Source organism: Simochromis diagramma, unplaced genomic scaffold (assembly GCF_900408965.1).
Source record: "Simochromis diagramma unplaced genomic scaffold, fSimDia1.1 OVJJ01000413.1, whole genome shotgun sequence".
NCBI classification, from domain to species: Eukaryota; Metazoa; Chordata; class Actinopteri; order Cichliformes; family Cichlidae; genus Simochromis; species Simochromis diagramma.
The window spans coordinates 1,439,817-1,459,302 of NW_024386948.1; the positions used below are offsets into that span (position 1 = coordinate 1,439,817).

Here is a 19,486-nt window from a genome sequence, read left to right on the forward strand (position 1 = left end):
TAAGCCACAATATGCTTAAGCTAACCACAACATGACATTTCTAGATCAGACATGATTTGAAACTAGAGCAGAGAATATTTTTATCTGATCTGCTGAAGCAGCTGAATCGGATGAAATGAGGTTTTAATGACCTCGCATGTTCAGTATCTGTTACACCTGTCACCTCTGAGGCCGTGCGGTCTACTGTTATTGACCAGGCGTTTTTCTCCCCTTGAAAACTGAGCTGTTAATCAATACAGACGTGGAAAGATTCATTTTTAATAACTCTTTGGTTAATGTTATGCCCACAAGGAAAATATTATAAAGTGTAGATTTGTGTCTTTTAAAGCCTGAATATATTAATATGTCACTGAATGCATAAAAAAATTATAATGTAACTTGCTGCATTTCTTAGATTTAGTGTGCATGTTATTTATTGATCCCATTTTCACTACAGTTCACTAGAATTCTTAGTTTTATTTTTTACTAACTTAATTTTTTTATTTAATTAAAAATTTTGCACTACTTTGTTTTACGGCCTTCAGTGTGGGAGTGTGGTTCTTTAAAGTGTAATGATGCTATTTTCACTTTGAGTCTTTATGCTGCTGCTGTAACAGTAGATAAGTGTCAACATGTGAATATCTCACATGAATGTACACTGACGATTCTGTAAGTTCTGTCATATTGATTTATTATTTTTAAGTTAAATTTTTATTTTCTTTCCCTTTCACCGTATTTATTTTTGTCCCTTGAATGTCACCCAACCGAAGAAATGTAACGGAGCGTCGGCTCATCTCAGCCTCAGTCGAGCTGTAAATTATACTATTTAATGATTTACTATTTCATATGTGTGAGCAGGATTAGTTTAAGTTAGATTTTATTTCTTTTGGATTTTCATATATTTGATAATTTCACATTTACAGCTTGGAATTGTTGAATTTTGTTGCTCATGAATTTCAGTCTAACACTTCCAATCTGAAAGCTTATTAACAAACTTTATTTTATGGCACTTCAAATGCAAACCCACTCATTTGCATAAAGAAGTAGTGAATAAATGTTTTAAAATTTGATGAGATAAAGAATATATGAAATATGACCTGAAAATAATAAAATGTAAGAAGAAAGCATATTAATAGTTATTTATATTGTACAACAAATGTAAATACAGAAAAAGCAAATTTGAGCCTACATTTTATTTTGAATATTTTTTATTGGATATTAATTTGAGTAATTTTTTAAAAGCACTTTGGTCTATTATATATTTATCCTCTAATTATTTGTTTTGCTCTCCTTTAAAAAAAAATAAGTTAAAAATTTTGATTAAAAAAAACAAAAACCTGAATCTAAGTACACCCACACAGCAACCTGCACCCACGCTCACTTTCACATCTGAAATAAGACGCCAGACGCTGCGGTTTACTTTAAACACGTAAAAGGAAATATATTTTTTTAAAAATGAAATAACAAAAAAGAACAACATTTCATACAGAAGAGCTGCTTTTCTCATTTGCAGAGGTAATTTACACAGGACTTGAAATGAAGACACTTTACTCAAAGTGGCACAACGGCAGCCAAACCACAGCTTGAAATTGACTTTTTTTATTATTACTATTATATTATTATTGTTTTCCACTCCTCGAGCCTTCAACTGATGTGCCATACATGTGTGTGTTGTGCCACTTGTGGTAAAGCATGAGGTTATGTCACATACTGAGCTTCTTTTAAGGGTTAATATACACTGGCTCTTGGTAATTCACTCATGACGTACGCACCATTGAAACATTTACACACAAAATTTTAATCTTCTCTTCCCCCAGAAAAACAAGAATTCTCCTTTATTTATTTTTTAAATATTTTTGAAGACAACAGTTAACAGTTCCAAAAATGGTGGCTCTACGATTGGACCGATCCCACCTACGTGAAGCCCTGTCCTTCCACACAAACATTTCAACAAGCATGGCTCACTGAGTGTTAGGAGAGAAGAAATGGTTGTCGTGGCGCCGGTCTGCCTGGCAGAAAGCAGGGGTGTGCATAGGTGTTAGCCACTTCTTCCCCAAGGCTCTGATAAGGCAGTTTTTCCTTTTATTTTTTTTACCGTTGTTGTTTTTGCTTCCACTTCAGGAGCCGTGTTTAGTGGTGAATGTCAGTGCTTTTATTTCTTTATTTTTTTCATAGCTGGTAATGTCTCAAAAACGAACTTCCAGGTCCACCGATTCGCATTTTGTGTACAAAGGAGCAGAGTAAAGACAGCCAGAGAAGAGTAGGCGAGACGTCGTGAAAACCGAGATGACAGAATGCAGCACGCGTTTTCTTCATTGTCCATTTTGTGCAAACTGAGATGTAAACAAAGACCATCGAAGGCTGGGGAAGGAAGCATAGGACGTCAGGCTACAGCAACACGGGGAGAGACGACATAGAGGGGTGCAAGTGTGCTCGTTCAACAAACTGAAAGGCACAGAGGGCCGGTGAAATAAATAAGAGCTGAGGGAGAAAGAAAATGCCAAGTTTCCTGTGCTTTTCGTGTCACTCTAACTTGGACGTGGAGCTGAGGGAGTCGGTTGTCGCCACTATAGCAGCTTCTAATATGCTTCAGAGTTCGGCCTGCTTGGCACAGGAGCCGAGGAGATTAGAGGGGAGAACGGAGTACCACAAGGAGTGCATTAAAAGGTCAACACGCACACAGGCAACCCCATAAGACTGCTTTATGGTCATGCTTGCTATTGTCTTTCCAATATTACCATCCATCATCAATTACAAAAGAAAAAGTACAAAATATCTACTACACTGCCCCACCACTCCCCACCATTCAACTATATTAGGACAGAACCATATTCACTTAGTTTTTTAGTCATTTATATATATATATATGTATATATTTACACAACAATATGCCTTTTCAGGCTGTTGAGAAAAGGGGCGAGGAGGAGGATGAAGAAGTCTCTGTAATGAGACATCAGTCATTAGTTTCTTCGTTTCTCTCTTCTTCAATAACAGTTTATCTACAGAAATGAGATTCTGATGAGAGATGTGATTCAGAGTTTAGATTCCACGTTGAATCGGAGATGGATCGTCGAGGGCGATGAGCGAGTTGCCGTTGAGTGTATGTCAGTAGACCCAGGAGACGGGAACCCACTGAGGAGTGGTGGACACCAGGTCCACGGCCTCCTCCAGTAGGCGGATGGTGTCGTCGATCTCGTTGTTGATGATCGTCTGGTCAAAGTAGTGAGCGTAGGTTTGCTGCAGCATCTCTGACTCCTTCTGTAGCCGCTGAAGAGATTCGTCCTGGTGGAGTGAGGGGGGGGAGAGAGAGTGACATCAGTGCCTGGCTTTGGCTGAAGCACAGAGGTGATGTGCTTCGAAAACGCTGAACTCTGCACGTGTTCTTAAACTGACCGTCAAGGTTAGATAATGTTGCACCCACATTTTCTGCTTCAATTATTTAATGATGTGTTAATATTACACAAAGCAGGTAAGATAAGAGTCCCAGGATGTGGCTTTTGTAATAGTTTGAACTGGAAAAAGGAAGAACTGAGTCTGAATATACAACCCAATCATCTAATTAAAAGATGGCTCTTAAATAACTGCAGTATTTCTAGGGGTTAAATTGAACTAAGTAGTTGTCTTTTAAATAAGTCTTATATATTAGGAAATGATGGAGTTAATATCTATGGGAGAAGTCTATAAGAATAAAGATGTAGCCTCATTTGAAATGGAGTTCAGCTCAGTGTTAGGGCTCAGGCCCTTGCCCTGTTCACTATAACTATATAACTATTTACCCCAGTAACAGTTCTGAATACGAGGAAGGGAAAATGGAAGAGAGGTGGAAGCCTGATGAAACAACAAGGCATGAAGTTGCACCACAAATGAAAAGGCACACAAACAAAGGGATTATTGGAGGGATTAGAGGAATTAGAAGGAATCAAAAGGTAGAGTAGTGAACGAAGCTAGACTGCTGCTATTTAAACAAACACAGAGGGGCACAGATGCTTTTCTACAGTCTCCAAACAACAAGTGAACTCGCACCATTTAATTTGTACTTACAGGCAGTTTCCTGCACCACTTTGGGACCTTGAGTGCACGTGAAAATAGGCATGCCAAAGGAAACACAAACATGCTTAAAGCAAACTGAGCACGTGCAGTGAGAGGAACGCACAGGGCGACAGAAATGGAAATTAGGATGCTCTTTTAGGCTGGGCTGTCCAGTTTGAAATCAGTGTGTGGTCCTTTGACCCCTAACAGCAATTACGCTAAAGCAGCACCCTCTTGATTTACATATGTAATGATGCTCTCATCTGTTTTCCTTCAACAACACACCATCGTAATTCAGACTAGAAAGCCAGCGTAACTGTGCCATTAGTATGAACTCGGTTAGTGCGTGCAGCGAAACGTAACTGCCCAAGATGGGAAGAGCAAGTATAACAGAGAAGACCGTACCTCAGTCATGCCGGGGGTGATGGTGGGAGCCGCGATGAAGACGACGTATGGAGCAAACTCAGCTGTCCTGAGGATCTTTAGCGCCTGATGAGGAAAGAAAATCTTAAACTGTGTAGTTCACAAAGTGGCACATGAGACTGTTCTATCAGTGGAGAGGTTTTTTTATACTGCCCAGACCTACTATGTGAATAAGTAAATTACTGCAAGTTCCAACATAAGGGTATTTTCACTTGAACTTATACTTGGCTTCTAGAGGAGATGGCTAATTTTGGGGGGCTTCTGGTTGTAGCAAGAAAATGTCCGAGCCGAGATGACTCGCCTGTGGCTCGACGTCTAGGATGGAGATCATGCCCTGGGCATGGATCTGCCTGATAGTCTCCAGCCGGGTTCCATACATGGCATCCTCGTGGCTGCCATACTCCAGGTAGTCGTTGTTGCTGATGTCCTGCATCATCTGCTCGTGAGAAACAAAGTAGTAGTTCTTTCCGTTCTCCTCGTCTTTCTTGGGAGGCCGAGTTGTGTCTGAGACAGAGGAGATGAATATAGAAGTTACACTCCCGATGATGACATTGTGGTGTTGTAACGGGTCAAACAGGAGAATCCACTTTGAAATTTAAATGTTTGAGTCATTAGTTTGCTGTCCAATCGTAACAAGAGCTTGTTGTGGAAGTATTTAGATCTTGCTCTTACGAGGAATAGGGTAGGCAAAGCGGTCAGGGATGTTTGGTGATCAGCGTGTTCTTGATGTGCCTCCGACCGACTCCGTGTGCACCTGGATCAAAGTAGAAAGAAGAAATTAAACGCATTAGTGCAGTAACTCCACACAGATCAATCAGTTAGCTTTAAGTCTAAGTTTAGTAAGTTGCAGCGTGCTGACAGGAGTCCTCCTTGCCAATCTACGCTATGATGAAGCGTTTATTCTCACGTCCTCCACAGCTGTTGTCTGGTGTCCAGTATTTGCAGAAAAAAACTAATGTATATGTTTCCGAATTGATCTTTATAGCTGGTGCTTTCATTTGCACTCCCTTGTAATTTTAGAAAATCAAAACTGATTATTAATCATGCAGCCCAGCAAGGTAGCACCTGGTTTAATGTGATCAATGAGCATCATCAGTGCTCCCACTCCATTACTCTCTTGTAATTATGAGAGTTTTCTAATAATTACAAGATCCTGTAATTGCAGCTGATAATGGCTGATTCAGAATAATACTTTCTGTATGTGCTCTTCACAGGCTGTCTGAATCACTGGGCTTTTTTCTGAATAGTTGTTGGTAAATCTTAAGTACAAAACAAGAAAGGCTAATTTTGGTTGTTTGGAATGGAAATAAACAAGCCAGACCGACAGGTTTACTTTGCAGTGTAGAGTTATTACACTAAGGTGGCAGCATCTCACCTGCCCACAAATATAACACTTGCTGATAAATGACGTCTCTGCTCAGAGTTTGTCTCTAGTTAACATTTAAAGGATATAAATGTGTATTCAAATGCTGTGATGTGTATTTGTTTCCTGTTTTAAATGCACTGGAGATGTTACTTAGATGATCCTTTTTGATATTCAAGCATTAGCTTTGCCTTTTTAACTATGATGGTTAACTAAGCACACACAAGTTGAAAACATAAATCAGAGCAACAAAAGTACTTTTTTTTTGTCACACCCGAATGATATTTAAGTACACGTGCAGACTTCAGGAAAGTGTAAGGAAGGCACTGCAGGTTTTCTAATCATTAGATGGTTTGATGTTCAGTCCCCAAGTGAAAGATGGATGTGCTTCAGTGCCCAAAAACACTATCTTCTGCCATTTATCTGGTTTTGAGGGCAGCGCCTCTTGCCCCCGGTCTACTCCCAATCAGAAACCCAAACACCTAACTGGCTCCTCTCAGGCAGCAGCAGTAGTTCTACTCTTAGTCCCTCCAAAATGACCTAACCTGCAGCCTTTGGTCAAAGGTTAGGATGGAGATGTAGCTGTAATTTGAGCTCTCTTCACCGCAACAGACCAGTGCAGCATCTGCATAACTGCAGACACTGCACTAATCCCACCGTCAGCCTCTAGCCCCTTTCTTGCCTCACTTGTGAACAAGTTAGCTATACTTAAACTCCTCCACCTGGGACACCAACTTACAGTGGATTTATACTCTGTTAAATCTACACCGTAAGCACGCTGTAACCACAAACCCCTCGGAAAGCCTTACGGCACAACCTGATGTGCAACTACAAAAGTATCTTGAAAAGCAGAAGAGGTACTGAACGGGCCAGTCGTGCAGGCTGCACGGTTTGTAGTTGTAGTCATTTGCTTTTCTGTGTTTACTTACCAAGTAAAACCAGCGTTTTTCTCTTAAATGACGGCAGTTTAACCACCTCCTCATATGTCACCAGATCTAGTTGATCAAACACTGCATCAGAGAATAAACAGGATTAGCTGTAAGTATGAAGAGGGCATGCGTTACATGCTAATTATAATGGACAGTATGAACTACTTAAACATGTCTTAGCGTATAAAATGAACTCCATAGATGAATTCTGAAGCGTGTGCTTAACAAATGAATGCCTTGTTCTCTCTGGTAGGCATGACTTAGACCGCTGCAAAACACAGCAGCCCTCCAATAAATCCTGCTTCATCAAACCTCATGTTGCCACTGTACAAGGGTATGTTGTTGCTCCTAACTTTATATGAAGCAACACCTTTTGTAAAACTCCAGCCTTCATGAAGCAGAATGTATCACAGGGCTCTTTTCAGATCACTGTGCTGTCAGATGGGTGTGCCTAATAAGGTGTCTAAGGGAACACATGCAATGCTGATGCTAATGAGATTAACATTCATTCCAATGTTTTGTCCCTGTGGCATAAATCAAACCTGGGATTCTCAGTCAGGCGGGTTTGAATTATTCAAATGCCGCCATAATGTACACCAACTGCTCATTCAAACAGGCACACCCGATGAAGGTCGAATGCCTCGAGAAAGCATTAAAACCTACTTATTTGCACTAACCTTGGTAAAACAGAAAAACTGAATCAAGCTGACTAACATCTCTTTAATCTGAATTACAAACCAGAGCAGCTCATAACAAGTCTGACAAAGCCGCTGTCATTCAAAAGTCAAGGAGACATCAGGAAGAGGACGAGGCATGAAAGCAGAGAGAAGGAAGAAATACGTAGAAGCTGGATGCCAGCTCTCTGGAGTTACTTACATGCAGCCATGTCATTGGGTAAGAGACAGCATGAAATATGGACAAAGGGTGGGAGCGGAAGGGTTAATAAAAAGACACCATAAAAGAAGACAAATCAAACAAAAACCACCATAACAAAACTTGTTAACAGAGCTGTTAGTCACTGAAAATGAGGTCAAATTGAGACGGCAGCAGAAGAGGTCTGTCAGAGGGAAAAGGCAACAGACATGCAACAGTTACACATACAGGATCATCTACAGTCACTACAACAGGGGCAACAGTGCCGTTACAAGGTTAGCAATAGTCTTCATCACTTCAGTTGAAAGGACATGCGTCACAGCCCTTCCTTTTTATTGCCCAAACAAGATATTAAGATTGTGACTGCACATTTATTCATCTACTGCACATTATCAAGGAGATATAGGAAAACAGTTCAGACTATTCAATGTAGCTTAGTTATATAAATGAAGGAATAAGAACAGGTACTTGAGTGCAGCAATACTTGAGAGCTATTAAACCTTTGCTTATGAATCAAAGATCTCAAAAAATATTCTTGTTTTAGTGAAAAGGCTTCACTGCCAGGCTGCCTGACAGGACTTGACAATATCTGGGACTAGTTCCTGTCACCATCACCACTGCAACCCCTACTTAGGGTCATATTACAGTTCTGCATTAGTGAGCGGTCAAGTTACTTGCTTACAGTGAGTGAGTGTTAGTGTGACTTGTTGGCTTACCTGCGTTGTGCTTGGCCAGGTATTTGTCTTTGTACTGTTTCTTCTTCTTGCCAAACCAGGTACAGCTGGCCTGCTGTTCCTGTTTGGTCTTCTCCATTGCTATACATGCCACACGCCTGAAAGCAACACATGCACTGTTGAATGGCCACATGTGACCAAAGGTAAATGTCAGCATGTGAGTGTAGAAGGAATTTAGCATTTTACAATAATGCAGAGGGGAATCATTCAAAAGAGCTTTTACCCTGCTTTACATTTATTTATGCACACTGACACAAGCACCAGCATTATGGTGGAGGGACTAATGTTGTGGAGCTACCTCCATCCCCCTCTAGGATACTGGTTAGTTCCAGGCTTGAATCCTGGCAGGGGTGCCTGGCTTCACAAAGACTTCACAGCCAACATAATAAGGTGTGTTTTAAAATAAAAAGCCTCAGTCACTGATATGCATTTTTATTTTAAACTACAAACTTGTATTTTGATCTTTGTGATCGACAGCGTGCATATTTGTGAACTTGAGTGGTGACTGCCTACCGTGCCCTGGCTACTTGACAAGTGTAGTTCAGATGAACTCGGGCATGTAATGCCATCACTAACCACAGCAAACACAACAGGAAGCAAGACACTGAAATATACTCAGGCCCAGGTTGTAAAATGTAGGTCAGTGGAAGGAGGACCAATCATTCTTATTGTTAGTACAATGTTAATACCACTCACAGCGCACATTTAACATATAAAGGCTGTCAGATTTACATTTTAATGTTCTCGTCAATGCAGTCTGGCATTCACACAAACACACTCCTTATTTTCAAAGGCTAATCGCTGCTAACCGGCCAGCCCGTCTCTTCCTGCCTGTTTTCCTTCTGTGTGGCCAGCTCACTGTGGCATTCTGCATCCACACAGGAGCGCAGAGGCCAGGCTGAATCCAGCAGGTGCAGAACTGGCTCATGTGCTGCTGCAGGGGAGTAGTAAACTAAGCTCTCTGTCCCCAGATAACAGGATTTCTGTTCCCGAGTTTGTCTTTAAATAACAAGAACATTACAAAGACAGAGTGCCTAGTTTTCCATAGTTGTACTACACAGCATGAGTACAGCAAGGACAGTAGTCTAAGTACATTTGTACTGTAAGCACATCTGTGAGGTCATCCTTCAGAACCATGTTTCTTCTACACAATCACCAGCTGTCATGTTATTAGAGGTGCATCTGTGATCACTCAGGATAGTCTGGATATTTTTACTATTTAGCAGCCCTCCACTAACTTCATCAGAAAACTCCACAACAGCTAAGACTTGCTACAGTTTTAGCTTCAAACTGGCGTTGAATGTTTGCTGCACTCACCATTCCTGCAGTTCAGGTGAGGGGATGAGTCCGGCTGTGCCATTCTTGGTGTTCTCCAGCTTTCCTTGCCACCAGTTGTGGTCATCCTTGGAGATTATCTGAATGATGTCACCTACGCGGAAGCGGATGCCGGCTTCCTTGCATGGGATGAGGTCGTCTTTTGCCGGGTCGTACTCAAATTGAGCGCGTACATAAATCTGTAGGTGCAGAACAGTGAGAAAAGCCTACATTAGGTGAGGAGAGGACGACAAGGCAAGCTGCCCTTATGAAGAGACCGGCTGCTACACTGGTAAGTAGTCAGAAATAAGACAGCAGTACAAAAGCCAGAGCAGGAAAAAGCACAAACACTCAGACTGATGAACAGCGGGACTAACGTGATCGAACAAAGAGCTTTGCTGCGTCTCTGCCTGCGGCTGGATTCGTTGGCTTGTGCACATACATCCATATTCTCTCTACTGATGAACTATTATGAAGCCTAAGCTTTGACAGCAAACATGGGATCTAAGCACCATTACGATGAGGAACCAAACTTTGCGGGGCAGGGAGGGGAGGGCTGAGAGGAGTCGGGATCTACTTCTACGGAGGGTCCACCAAGCTCCATCTTACCTTGATGGACAATTTGTCCTTGATAGCAGGTCTGCAGATCTATGGGGTTGAGAGCATCACACACACACATACAGTATATCATGCAGTAGAAAATGTCGGGGGGAGTCAAGAAAAAGGTTATGAGGAACCCATACAAAAATACAAAGTTTGTGCTGCATTTTATATACATGTGTGTGTGTGATGATGGACTTTATCATGCAGAGGATATAAATGACAACTTTTGTTCTATAGTATGTGCTCTCTCTCTCTGATGGAGGCCCTACAGTGAAGACAAAGACTTGGTGTAATCAGAACAGGTGGAATGCGAAGGGGGGAAACACGAGTGATGTAGGTACATACATGCTGTGTAAGCACACCGTTGCATCGGGGGAGTGCACGTGTGGTGTAAACAGTTAGGAAATCTTACCTGACGGCCTTTAGGCTGAATAGTCGATGGCAGGTCCTATTTGGCAACACACAAAGAGACTTTTAGTATTTTAAGAGAATGATCTTAATCCAGATCCATTATCAAGACGATTTGTTGCTATGAGCTTTCACTTTTGGTCACCGTTACGCTGAACGTACCAGGATGGAGCTGGTCACACTAGCATGACCATTTGCAGGTGACTGTCGAGATAAATCCGGAGACTCTTTCTGCAACGGGATATAGAAACCTAAGGATTTAATTCCCCACAATGCACGTGAAACAAAATGTGTGCACTGATAGTTTTGTACCTCGCAAGACATTGACTGGGATCGGTAACTGGGCACAATCTTGAAGGTGATGCTTCCCCTCATCTCTCTCTGTGGAGACGAACATTTTTTTAAAATCTTGAACCATTACAATAGTTCAATCACAGAGGCACCACTGTTGCTTTTATTCACTCCCTATTTCTAGTGTCCCCTAGTAGTTTTTTGGACATTAGAAGTAAACAAACAGTTTTAAATGTTATTAATATTCAGGTAAAGGCACTAATAATGATGCTACTTGATGCCATCTTTTGGTACAATACATCACTAACATTACATCTTTAACGTGCTGAATAAATTCAAAGAAATGCAGTGATATCAGCTGAAAAACTGCCTGCTCAGAGCTGGTGTGACCTACCAGCATCTTCTGGAGCTGTTCTACCGTCTGATTAGCAACGCTGATGCCATTAATCTCCCGGATCTCATCTCCTACATGCAGAGTCCCTGAAGTGCAGAAAGAATGAATTAATAAAGGTTACAAACGAGGCTCGTGGGTGTTGAGACATCAGTATTTCACAAAGCAGAGACTAGGAACACCCCGAGAGCCCAGCCAACGTAGAGTCGCGTTGTGTCGTGTCACATTACCAGAAGTCACTCCAATGTGAGAGTACAACATAAGAACTATCACACTTTGTTACTCACAACACTTACTAGATGAATGAGGACATTTTAAATGTCATCTCATATGACATGATTTACCTTGTCGATGGATCATCCCACCATGCATGATGCGGGCCACAATGCAGTGGTTGAGGTCGTTCATTTTCAGAGTAATGCCCTGGAACAGACACAGGGTCAGCGCATAACTATTCAGTTTTTTCAATTCAAGTTTATTTACATAGCACCAAATCGCAAGAACAGCTGACTCAAAGCACTTTATATTGTAAGGTAAAGACCTTACGATACTACAAAGAAAACCAACAATTATATGAGGAAGTGCTTTGGCGACAGTGGAAAGGAAAAACTCCCTTTTAACAGCAAGGAACCTCCAGGGCGGCTATCTGCCGCGGCCAGTTGGGGGTGAGGGGAAGAAGACAGGACAAAGACGCTGCTAATGTCCAGATGACCGCGTTTTTATTAGCCTCTGTGCCACACCCACCATTATACTCTTCTATTAGAAATAATGTTGAACCACATAATCGCAGTAGCTGTAGCTAATTTAGTTCCACTGTTGTTGACATAAAAAAGGTTTTAACTGTAGGTTTCTGAAATGTGAGCTTCCTGCACACACCATGGGCTCATCTGTGTTCTTCTGAAACTGAACCAGCCGAACCCTGGTGACATTTTCCAAGTCCATGTCTCCGTTGGTGCTGTCTGGGGAGTCTCCGTTCAGGTACGGTGAAGTAGGCGGGGGAGTCACCCTCAACGCCTCGTCGCTGTACACCTCGTGTGCCACCACATCGTGGGTCTGCAGCAGAGCCTGGACACAAACACTCAGTGTTAAGACTTGCAGACGATGACAGCTCTTTCCTGTTTTGGATGGTGGTGTGTATTGGTCTGCCTTGTTTATTTGTATATTTTCTCTTTCACCCTGCAAGGGGGTTAACCGAGAGTGAAAATAAAGAGAAGCTTTATTTTCAGCAGCATGTTTTTGAGCTGTCTGCTCGCCTCGCTCTGTGAAAGTTTCATTTTCAGGTATTTTCTGTGAAACACTTTGGTACTCCTGTCTGTGACGGGCACTTTATAAATACATGTTGCTCATTTCTTTATGACATCAAAACCTTTAAGGGAATTTCTACATGTGACAAATACTGAACTCAAGGATGAACTAATTACAGTAAGGTGGTTAAAAAAAAAAAAAGGTCATTGTGACCTCAACAAAAAGCTAACCTAAAAATATAACATTTGCAAATCATGACATTTTACAAATCTGTCTCATAGGTCAAAGATTAACTTCACTGCATCAGCGTGCCCTTTAAAAACATCACCTTAACTAAGAGGTGGAGAAGCTGACTCTCTGGTACCCACCTATTAAATTACTTCACAAATCTTTCATATATTAGATTCATCCAGACCACAGGTGTCAAACATGAGGCCCAGTAGCCAGAATTGGCCCAGCAGAGACTCTAATTCGGCCCCGCTGGACAGCAATGGAAAAAGTGAAGGAAGGCGTACATTTTGGACTTTTAACTGTATTTTCATGAGTTTAACAGCTTTACCTTCACTCATAAAGATAAAGCCATTAATGCTAAACCAGAGTAAAGGGCCAATGAAAATTCAAATGAAATGATGTAAAAGTTCCTGTTTTTAAACACGTTTGTTTCCATTTAAGCTTCATGCTGACAGATTTCTTCCATTAACTACAGCATTTCTTTACCATGTTGAAAATCTGAGATAAAAATCGCACTTCTTTTTCTCATATTAAGACATCTCTGGGATTAAATGTGTAATTAAAGTTCCTTACACTGACGGGTTTCACTGGTCTGCCTGCTTAGGCATCTGGCCCACGATATAAAATGAGTTTGACGTCCCTGATCTAGACAGACAAACTGAGACTGATGTGCAGAAGCACAACAACAAGGCAGCAATTCTCCTTTTTCTTTAAAGGACCCCAGTGTGTGTGGGCCCTATAGATACGTGGCTATTAATGCCATGCTGTTTTAGGGTTATTCTTTCTGGGTGCAGTTTTTGTGTCAGTGCTGAGGCAGAAAATATTGGTTCAAGCTGGCCAAGAAAACATGCTGCAAATCCCTGTCAAGAGAAGGTACGTGTGAGCACGCACAGTGTTTTTGTACGAGTGTGAAGAGAGTGTGGCTTACACTAATCCTCTTTGGGCACTAATCATGTCACTGACACACAGGGGTTTTTTGGTTTTTTTTTTGTTTTTTTTTTTTTTTTTAAAACATCCACCAGCCCAGCTTGCCAAATGATCACAGCTGCTCATCAGAGCGACAGCATGTACACTGATGATGCATGACAGTCAGGGAGCTTTGGAACAGCTGGCACTAAAGGCCTTTGACTTGCAGCAAAGAGAGCAGCTGAAAAGAACAACTAATAACAAAGACGTTAGTGCGCATTTACAGGACACGTCAACAATGGACTAAATGTTTGATGCTGAATCCCCCTGAATCCTCACCGCTTAAGTCCATAATTAAAGGGAACAAAACATGTCCTTGCATCACTACTTCATAACTGAAGTGATTACTAAAATCATACAGCTCAGAGGAAAAAACTCAAAAGGCGTTTTCTGCCCCATGTGCTGCCACACTAAGCCCCTTCACACCATTTCTGCTAGCAGCACAGTTAAATGTCTGTGGCAGGATTAACCAGGCAGTCAGGTCAGGGTGCAGGACAGGCTAATTGGATTGAACCAAACTTAAAGCATGACAGCTGCAGTTAAGTGTCACATACAGATTCAGCAGAGAGACACACAAACAGCTCGGCTTCTTATGTTTCTAACCCAGATACAGAACAGCAGTACCATCCTACAGCTAGCTGCTGTGGATAGCAATACACACACGCACGCACACACACGCACACACAGAGTAAAAACAACCCTATTCTGACTTAAATACTTTGTTTAATACAAAGCTACTCTCGACTAGAACCTCAGTACCTTTACATGAACGCCACCACTAACTTCTTCTAGCTCAGTTTCTATCTTCCAGGTCTTTCATCGGTATCCTCGGCATCCCTTCATTTCTGGTTTGTACTGGCCGCTAGAATCATCTGACGATAGTCTAGCTGATGCAAAGCCAAAGTATCGGCACTGCTTGCAGGTGGAAGCCCTTTAGTACATGCTCTCTTCAGCTCTGCTGTCTGTGCCTTTCCTGTGCGAGCGCTCACCAAAAGCTCAGGTGCTAAGCAGATTTGTAGTCCAGGGAGTTATGTGGGCTGACAAAAGGACCCAACTTCTGACACAGAAGGCTGTAATCCCAATTCCTAGATTAAGAATGTGTGTGCTGCCGTATATCCCACCATGAAGTGTGGCTGTGTGAGGATCCTCCTGAGCTCCTTGGCCTCCATATTCTCTGGGTAACAGGAGATGGTTTCCAGTACCTGCAGAGGAAAATAAACTTTTAGAGTCGAGCTCGTGAAGACGATCTATAAGCTACACTTCAGAGAATTTAGAAGACATTTTTATTTTTAGATTTCCTCACCTCTTTGGCTCTCTGCACTCCGTCACTTGGAGGATTTCTGATCTGAGGGGACGACCTGGTGTTGATTTTGTCATAAAGCTGAAATAACAGCAACAGCAAACAGCTCATGACATTCAGGAGATGATAATGCAAGCAAAGATGGAAAGCCCAAGGAGCCGTGTGGAGCATACATGTGGTTTACAGTGGTCCCTCGCTATAACGCGGTTCACATTTCGCGGCCTCGCTATTTCATGGATTTTTTTTTTGTGCTTTTTTTTTTTTTTTTACAGCGCATTGTGTTCAGCATCCTGATTGGCTGTAGGCCATTGTCAATCAATCTCCTCTGTGCTGTGTCTCCTGTACAGTACAGAATGCGTTCAGCTTGTCAAATTTACATAAATCTTCGATCGCTAGCAGTGTGACTCTGAAATGCTGTACTGTATGTTTGTAAGTTTTTCCCCAACAAACACAACAATGTCAATGAAACGTTTTCCACCATCAAAAGCAATCGCTGGACTTATTCTTCTACCAAGGTTTGAACTTTGAGAGTGTTTAAACAAGAGAGAAAAGTGTCAAAATGCTCATGCCTCTCTGAGAAAAGTGTATAAAGTGTGTAGTGAAGGGTTTTACAGCCTTAAAACATCTATAATAGTTGTAAAAAAAATAAAGCTGGCTACTTCGCAGATTTCACCTATCGCGGGTTATTTTTAGAACGCAACTCCTGCGATAAACAAGGGAACAATGTATTGTTGATTTGTCATGGCACCTACTGGATACTTTAGATACTGCAGAGGAAGCGTTTACTCACATCTAACAGAGTGTGGAGGTGCTGGTCCTGGAAGACACTGTGCAGGAAGTCCATATCTTTCTCACTGCAGTCTGTCAATGCATGGATCTCCTCTAGACTGTCCAAAACCTGTGATACTGCCCCTGCACACACACACACACACACACACACTTACGTTACACACTCCAAATATAAACTCACTCATAATTACACAAACATTCACAAGTACACAAAGCAGTCTCTTCAACACTACACAAAATGCAAACACTGAACATGACACACTACCAGAAACAGGCAAAAACACAAACAAAATAAAAACAACAAATTCCACAAATAACCAAAAAAACAGAAGAAAAAAGAAAATCACAAACAGTACAAGTGAAAACACTGGAATACACACACACACACACACACACACACACATACATACACACAAACACTCAGAACTATTGAACCCCAAGTACCTGCTGCATCGCCCACACATGCAGCAAAACCAGAGAAACAGCGGTACATGGCATCAATACATCAGAAGAAAGTCAGTTCAAAAAGTCACAGTGTGGATGACGAGGAGCAGCACTCCCAAGGAAAACAAAAAAAACAAAAACGCAGCAGGGAGAGAATTACAATCTGACACACAACGTTATTAAAATTCTCCTCAGGCCGTGTAAACATGAACTGTGTGTGTGTGTGTGTGAGAGAGAAACAAAGTTTAAAAAGGCTCAGAAAGATCACGCCCTAAGTGAAACCACAAAAGTGTCACCAATTTAACTCAGTAGCACTTCTTCAGCTCAGTTTGACAAAGCCTGCGAGGCTAAGACACGACTTCTGTCCTTTATAAAGATAAAGATTACATAAAGATTAACATTACATCTTAATTTAATAAACAGTTAATTATTCAGACTTGCAGACTTGAGGCCTAAAATAATAAGCCTAAAAAACTGAGCTGAAGAAAATATGCGAAAGACTTTGTTCTAAATATGTGCAATAACTGACGAACAGAGGGCTAATCGGGAGTTCTGTGATGTATGAAAGATCCAGCAGAGGAGAGTTTAAGCTGTTAAAAACTTCCTCTTTTTTTAGCACATTTTAGTGAGAGCTCTTTCTTCAACTTGAAAGAGCTCTCACTATATTATATAAAAATAACCGGTGAGTCATAATGTTATAAAAGGCTAAAGATTTAAAGAAGAGAATACAACACTTCAAAACTTGAGGCCTTTACACAACGGACGTGGTGGACTGGTGTGAATGTCGCATGTGTTTTAAAAAGTTATTTTTGGACTCTTATGTTCTCAATGCAGCTGTTCACACTAATCGCACAATTATGCTCAACAATCTGCAGATCGAGTTCTTTTTTTTCCTGGTTTTTCGGATGTGAACAGACCGATCTGACCAAGCAGAACTTCGAATTTGAACTTTGATTCGAACTCAAATATCGATTGTTTCGATACCAAGTCGGCATCGGTATCGGATTGATACCAACCGGGTGAGCTCGATTCTTTACTTTAAGTTCCGCTCTTGTTTGCAGTGCTGTGGTTTTGGCAAAGACGAAACAGCCGGGTCGCCAGATTCGCCGCTCCTGTGTCAGCGCAGAGCAGGCACACTCTCCTGTTGCTGACTTAGACGCTTGTTAAGTTGTTTACATGTTATTTATATTTTCACCAGTTGTTGTTTTTGTTGTTGAGAATTTTAATTGTAATTTTTGTATTATAGTTTCTCAACAGCACTTGTTTTAATTTGTTTACTGGTTTGCGAGCACTTTTTATTTAAGATTTTTCAAAAAATAAATAAATAAATAAATAAAAAATTGATAATATTCATTTTCTATTTAATTATAAACTATGTCCTAATTATGTCCTGGGTTTAAACTATTTAATAATAAAAAGGAAACATCACAAAAACACTTAAGGTCATGAAAATTAATTGAAATTTAGCGATTCAATGACGCATCCACCTTATTTATCGAAAAGTATCGCTATAGGTGACACTGGCCCGTATTTACTTGTTGTCGGATCGATACCAAAATATTCAGTATCGCACACCACTACTTCCTTTCCTTGTTTAGAAACATCCAGACAAGCTCATCACTGCTTGATGTGGATTTCTTTTCTTTTTTTTCCCACAAGCTCACGCATGCAAAAGAATTCTGAATTTCATGTTGTTTTTAATCGAAACATGCTCGGTGCATAAAGGCCTGTACACAGCAATTAAAGGCTGATTTATTAGTGCATGAAGACAATGATGTTTAGTTTACAAATGCAGCTAGAAGTAGTCAAACATGCTATGATAGTGTAATGAGTAATCATTTAAATTGGAACTAGTTTATTCATTTCATATTTTTATTCTTGACCTCTATCAGAGCAGCATCTAAGTTCAAGAATGACCTTTGTGTAAAAAAGATAAATAAATCTGTCTATCTAGAGCACAATAAGTGCCCTTTAGTTACCAGCATAAATTTGGGAGACAAATTGGTTTACAGGAAGCTGTGAGCACCAGTAAAAAGCAGCTCGCTCTGAAAAGTGGAGATAAAAGATCTTATTGTTAGTTAGGACACTGAGGATGCAAGCATCTTATCGTCTTTACTTTTGTTTTTGCTCACTGCACAAACTACTCATCAGCACGTCTTAATCTGGTTGTCAAAGCTTCACGTTGCCACAATAATGGAGATGCATGTGTTTCATCTTCACAAGTCAAAAGGAAGCAGTCAGAATAAACACACAACAGAGCAAAATAAGTTCTTTAAAGAGGGGACAGCAGAGGAGACAGAGGGGGCAGAGGCATGGAGGATTAATACCCACATCATTCAACACATGGGAGAAATGCAACTACAGAGCAAGTGATGTCATGGTGATATCACACATCCACAATCTATGAGTGTGGAGGGGGTAAGAGGAGGGGGTATACGTACTTTCAGCAGCTAGCAGTCCTAGAGACAGCACAGCAGAAGGAGAAAACAACACCAAAGAAAGAGAAGCTGAGATTAGAGGAGGTTTAAAAGCAACTACGGCTGCAGAGAAGAACAAAAAACAAAACGCAGCTACGGCAGACAGAGAGAATCAGCAAAAGCAGCTAAATCTGGACAAAGTCTGCCGAGCTGCTGCAGGGATCTACAACGCAACACGTCTAGTCGAGCAACATGTCTGAAGCAACACAGCTGCAAAAATAAAACAGTCACCAGGAAGCATGACTGCAGCAGACTGCCAGCCTCAGCACAACGGACATACGAGTCCACGCGGCTGCAGCAGCTGCTTTTACAGCACAAATTCGGGGAAAAAATAAATAAATAAATAAACAAAACAGGTTAATTAGACTGATCCCGCTGATTAGCTGACACTGAAACGCACTCTGTTTCTATCGTTTAGAACTGGGTCGGGTTTCTTTGTGTTGCTCAGCTCTGGCCGGCACGGCCTGCAGTCTTCTCAACAGCAGAAGTGAAAGTGTAACGCTGAGACAGGGAAGTGAGGCTGCTGTTGGGAAATGTGTTCATTAAACAGGGAAGCAGTGCACTGACAGCTGCTTTTCACAAAGACACCAGAATAGAAACCACGTGAGCACAAACAGAGCTAGAAAGCAATTGTGATCATGTTCTGTTGCGCAACATGCACACACTGAACACTTTTAAAGAGGGTTTCAATAATTTA

At 41.3% G+C, this 19,486-nt stretch overlaps 1 protein-coding gene across 1 annotated transcript in view; it reads right to left on the bottom strand.

Moving 5' to 3' along the window:
* Positions 1-1,394: 1,394 nt before the first annotated feature.
* LOC120737509 (peripheral plasma membrane protein CASK-like) overlaps positions 1,395-19,486 on the bottom strand; it is a 48,074-nt gene continuing 29,982 nt past the window's right edge. The window contains 19 exon segments of the mRNA XM_040038265.1: positions 1,395-3,261; positions 4,414-4,497; positions 4,733-4,935; positions 5,104-5,131; positions 5,133-5,185; positions 6,724-6,804; positions 8,313-8,428; positions 9,648-9,844; positions 10,254-10,292; positions 10,660-10,695; positions 10,818-10,886; positions 10,968-11,036; positions 11,341-11,426; positions 11,682-11,760; positions 12,214-12,402; positions 14,901-14,981; positions 15,083-15,160; positions 15,870-15,991; positions 18,754-18,771. Coding sequence (XP_039894199.1) covers positions 3,085-3,261; positions 4,414-4,497; positions 4,733-4,935; positions 5,104-5,131; positions 5,133-5,185; positions 6,724-6,804; positions 8,313-8,428; positions 9,648-9,844; positions 10,254-10,292; positions 10,660-10,695; positions 10,818-10,886; positions 10,968-11,036; positions 11,341-11,426; positions 11,682-11,760; positions 12,214-12,402; positions 14,901-14,981; positions 15,083-15,160; positions 15,870-15,991; positions 18,754-18,771 — 1,805 coding nt within the window. The 3' untranslated portion in view covers positions 1,395-3,084.